Here is a 5,177-nt window from a genome sequence, read left to right on the forward strand (position 1 = left end):
TAGGTTTTCGAGTAGGCCTTGAAATCGGACCGGAAAAATATGGTAAGTTCCAAAACAGGTTCCAGGACAAATAGGATCGGTTCCATATTTCAAAAACTGGGAACTGGTTATAACAGGGTGGGTTTCAGGTCTGGAACCTACATACCTTGGAACCAATCACCCCGTACCATATCTCGAATCGCGCTGACAATTTTCCGAAATTACAGTCGGGTACTCTTTCATTCCGATCAAGTTTTCAAAATTCTCCTTTCTTCTTACCCTCGAACCCCTTTCAATCGGTGCGGTCGAGCCTTCTTATCCGCCGATTGTCCTTTTCGCACAACAATGGGCCGTGGAAGTGCTCAATAGAAACCGACGCACCGAACCGTACTTGAGAAGTCCCGAGAACAGAGATTCCAGGGATTCGAGATGCTTGCATCCGGCGCGATCCGGGCCGGACGGATCGGGACAAATTTGTACCTCGCAAGAGAATCCCAATCCTTTTAGTCTGATCCTTTTAACATAAACGACGGTCCAAATCGCAGATGGGGTTCGTTCTAATGACCTTTTGCTTTGCGCAATAGGCACGTACGTGACCCCGGTCGACAACGCACGAGTCCACCATTCACGGGAGAAGATTCACTTCGGTTCATGTCGGCCGTCGTTTGCTGTTCGCGTGACGGGATGATAGAAAGCGACACGTGGTGCTGTCCAAGTGAAATTAACCACGTGCTTTAATTAATTTCATTCATTTATTTATTCATTTATTTTATTTTATTTTTCTCGATTTCCCCCACCTTCCTCGGAAACTTCGCGCCGATTCCGATTTCCATATGCGAGCCGCCACGTTTGAACGCCCCGAGAATGGGCCGAAGAGGGGCACGCGCGATTGGGCCGTGACGGATAAATGGGCCCGAGGCCCAATTGATGGGCCTGGAGTGGGCTGATGGGCTTTTGACGGGAGGCCCAATTCGCTGGCGCGAAGGATCGCGGGGGGGGGTTGGGGAGGGGAGGTAACGTCTCGTTCCCGCTCACTCGCGATCGGATTTGAACGACATACCAGAAAAAACCAAGAACGGGAAGAGGCCTATCTCTACTCGCGCACTCTCCCCATCCAACCTCATCCTTCATCCTCTTCTGTTTCGAATCAAGTTCCGTTTTTTCTTGTTACCCTCGTTTGTTCTCTCGGCGAACTTGCTGGGGTCCATCTCGCATGGACAATCCCGAGGGCGGCGGCGATTCGGCGGCCCCTCGGCACCAGGTTTTTTGGGTTTCAAATTCTGCTTCTAGCATTCTGTATCTCTGTCGGGTCGGTTTTTCTCGGGGTTTTAGTCGGTCCGGACGTGATCCGAGTCGGGCTTCACGTTCCTCTTCCTCGGCTGTTGACCAGCCCGATTCTTGAGCCGTCGGAGTGTGAATTTTGTTGCCGCCTTGTTGAATGGGCTTTTGGTGTCTGCAGGGATCGTGCCCCGTCTTCGGTTACTTCGGCAGTCTTCATCCTCCGGATTCGGTAGATTCTTGGTTGCAAGGCGGTGATCGTGACCCTGATGGCCAACTGCTGTGTGGTTTGCCGTCGAAAGGGCAAGCTATGGAAGACCATGGTTTCGGTCGACAAAATGCGGTTCAGAGAGTCAATAGCTGTCCTGTTGTTTACCAAGACTGGCATCAGAAAGGATTTTTTAGCGACCAGGTATCTGCGGTTTTTTTGTAGTATTGTTTCCCGATGGTAGGAAGTGGAACTGATAGGTTTGATGTTATCGACTGATTATTGCATAGTTAATTCTTGATCGGTATTGAAGTTCAGAATTTTTTTAAAAAGAAGTTACCTTTGATGATTGTGACTCGGTTTTAATCAACTGTCGTTGGAGAATTCATGTGCTTGGATAATATAGATAATCAATGCAGGAAGCGCATCCTCACCCCCATGCTACTCGCCGGCATCTCGACTTCGATGCCGTAATGCCCTGCCGCGTTTCCATTCCTAGGAGCCATGATTCCTACGCAGGCCAAAATCATGCCGGGTACAGTTCAGGAGTACCTCCTCCTTGCCTCCCGAACTCAGGCCATTCGCTTTTGAGCAATGGCGAACTGCAAGAATCCAGTAATTGGCAACAAATTTGCGGTCAGTCTAGTGGTTACGATTTAAAGACTCAATGGCCAACCCTGTTTCAATGAGTCGTTGCACTTCTTGTTTCTTCATAGCCTTGACATATCAATTTCCATGGATTCAGATGCAAGCAAGATGCCACTCCAGTACCCAAGTGGTATGGACAAGCTGATGCAGATGCTAGAGGACTCGGAAAGTAGCTTTGTTTTCAGCAATCCAACCTGGGAAGTCTTCGATCTTGTTGGCGATGGTCAACATGGAGATGGAGCGACTAACACTCTGAAAAGTTGGAGCAGTGAATGCGCTTCCAAATTACAAGATCATGAGAAGGTTGAGGAACCAAACTCGGTCACTCCTCAAAGAAATGGGAGGCAAGGACACATATGACGTGTGTTTGTACACCATATTGACATACTTACTAGTTGCTGAACTAGGTTTATTTATTTATTTATTTTTGGTTTGACTTAGGAGGAAAGCAGCAGATGCCATAGAGGATGGAAGCTGCAAAAGATGCAATTGCAGGAGATCCAAGTGCTTGAAACTGTAAGCAGTACTGTGGTTTGCAAGGTTCTTGTACTTCTTGTTCTGTCCAGTTTTCACGCATCAAAATTTTCGATTTGGGCGTGCCAAGAGATGCTAGTTTCTGTATTATGCAGTTCCTGAATATCGGAACAGCCTGTCTACTTAGATACAGATGGCTAATTCACTGTTTTTCATTTATGTCCTTGATCGGAACAACGAGCAGGTTCCAATAGATTACTGTACTTAACTGAAAGTTCTCTAGTTGTTTTTCCTGCCCAAATGATAGAAGAAGCTTTGTATAGCTTGAAAGATATTGTTGAAACTTTCATGTTGGCAGATATTGCGAATGCTTTGCGGCGGGACTTTACTGTATTGACTCTTGTGCATGCGAAGACTGCTACAACAGCCTTGACTTCGAGGACACAGTTCTTGAAACACGGAGGCAGATTGAATCTCGTAATCCTCTTGCATTCGGGCCCAAGGTTGTTCAGCATGCCACCAATTCTCCTCCGGATAAAGTGGTAACCATCCTTTTATCCGGGAAGTTTTATCTCATTCTTAGTTAATGAGTATGAAGGGAAATCTGAATTCGAGTGGCAATTCAACAGGAAGGCAGTGGGAGTGAGGCGACCCCATCATCCGTGAGGCACATACGCGGATGTAATTGCAAGAAGTCTCAGTGCCTGAAAAAATACTGCGAATGCTATCAGGTTTGCAGCTAATTTAATCTATCAAAAGAATATTCGGTAATTAATCCTTACATTGTAACATTTGGATTTAGCTGTTTTAGATGATTTGGTATAATAGTCAGAACGAACTGTTACATTACTCAGTCAACCTGTTTAAGCTATCGATTTCTGCCTGAAAATTATGGACTTGTCTAGATAAATGTCACACAAATGCAATGTCACTTATTTTAAGTGGATTCATAACATCACAGCGGTAAGATAAACTCTTAAGACAATTGATTTCTGAACCAGTGCATCGAACGGATTTTCCAATAGTTCTATAGCAATCTTACTGGACACTATATTTTTCCTGCTGCAAGGTCAAGGCTGGATGTTCCCATGAATGCAACTGTGAAGATTGCTGTAACCCTTTTAGCCCAAAATCAGGTGAGTGGCACACTTGTGGCTATTATTCTGATAGATCTTTGTGTAGACCGTTAACATCCTTGGCATGAACACAAACCGAACCAATATTTCGCTTCTCTTGATGGGAATCAAGCATCCTTTGATCAAGCACATTTGATTTTCTTCCTTTACGACACTGTGCTTGGGCATCATATAATCATTGCCAATTAGCACATTGACACTTCCGCGAAATAATAAAAATAAGAGCAATAACAGATTGCATTCTTCTTGATATATCCTGCTTGAATTCTCCTTCGATTCTATCACGTGAAGGAAGTCTAATTTTTTATCCATACATGTTCCTCCCTGGGACATGAACTCCAATGAAGCAGAACAAGGGATCGAACATAGGGAAATGTCGCCTTACGGAACGCCGGATAGTATGCAAGGCACGCCCAACTCCAGCGGAACTGGGACCGGAGGTCAGTCTGCTTCGACTTGTGAAGGAACGGTCAATATGCTCGACAATACTCCATCTCCGAGTCCTTTGGCTTATTCCAATTATCTTAACACAGAAGGCAGCTCAAGTTCTTCTCAAGCTGAGGAATACCAAGGAACTGAGCCTCTCCACTTGCCATGTTCACCCATTGATATGCCTCCATCAGACGAAGATAAAGCGTCACATGACCTCGTTGGTGTATCTACCACGCACAACATGGTGAAGGGTGAAAATATTAGTGACATGGGTACTTCTTCGCTGTCCAACCCGGCAAATGCTAGCTCGCCCAATCAGAGACAAGTATCAACTCCGCAGCTTCGGTCTCCTGGACAGAGTCCAAACATCTCCCCAAGCTCAAGACGTGCCCGCAAACCTGACTTGCAGACTCGTCCTTCCCCAGATGGCAAATCCAAAGGCGGTTCAAGTCGAGCTTAAATCAGGAACTGAGGGAACCAGCATCAATCCAGAATAGCACGATCTGAGATGATCGCTCATTGAGCAATGAAATCTTGACTTAGCTTTAGTGCTTTTGCAGTTCAGCGATGAAGACTTTTTCGTCACTTACGAAGATGATAAGCCTTTTGGTTGCTTTTTTAGGATCTTGAATTCGTTCGTAGGTTTATATCCCGTGCCTGCTGCGTTCAACTAATGATAGTCTCAGTCGCCTCCTTTTCCAATGTTTTCCGTAGGCGAAGCTATCAGAATTTAAATTTCCAGAGTTAACTTGTTTTGTCTTTCAGTTTTCTTTGGATCATCGTACTACCGTTTCGACGGCTCGTCATTCGATACATGAACTTCACGGTGTTTGTCATATTCCCTGAAATGCCTTCCGGGCCTGCGTGCACACCTTGATATCAGCACATGATTATGTATGCGTAAACCCGCCAACAACGATGGCTAAAGCCAAATGCACAAGTGTGGACTGTGGAATAAGGCTGCGAGTGCTGAAACTGAAAGTGCAGACTCCATGCGAGAAGGCAGCAGCAGCAGCAGGTGG

The 5,177-nt window shown here is 45.8% G+C and overlaps 1 protein-coding gene across 2 annotated transcripts; it reads left to right on the forward strand.

Annotated features, from left to right (window-relative positions):
• Nucleotides 1-1,047: 1,047 nt before the first annotated feature.
• LOC115682639 (protein tesmin/TSO1-like CXC 2) lies at nt 1,048-4,923 on the forward strand. 2 transcript variants are annotated; one of them, XM_056303244.1, is made up of 10 exons: nt 1,048-1,240; nt 1,439-1,669; nt 1,885-2,101; nt 2,211-2,457; nt 2,555-2,629; nt 2,946-3,129; nt 3,217-3,318; nt 3,657-3,723; nt 4,071-4,163; nt 4,257-4,923. In XM_056303244.1, exons 1-10 carry the CDS (start codon nt 1,193-1,195, stop codon nt 4,613-4,615), a joined length of 1,623 nt encoding a protein of 540 aa, XP_056159219.1. In that variant the 5' UTR covers nt 1,048-1,192; the 3' UTR covers nt 4,616-4,923. The 2 variants fall into 2 exon arrangements, with proteins under 2 accessions (XP_056159219.1, XP_056159220.1); XM_056303245.1 differs by having other exon boundaries at nt 4,074-4,163.
• Nucleotides 4,924-5,177: the final 254 nt, after the last annotated feature.

The sequence above is a fragment of the Syzygium oleosum genome, unplaced genomic scaffold, assembly GCF_021117445.2.
Source record: "Syzygium oleosum isolate NSW1041296 unplaced genomic scaffold, Sole_v2.1 Sole_v2.26, whole genome shotgun sequence".
Taxonomy (NCBI): Eukaryota; Viridiplantae; Streptophyta; class Magnoliopsida; order Myrtales; family Myrtaceae; genus Syzygium; species Syzygium oleosum.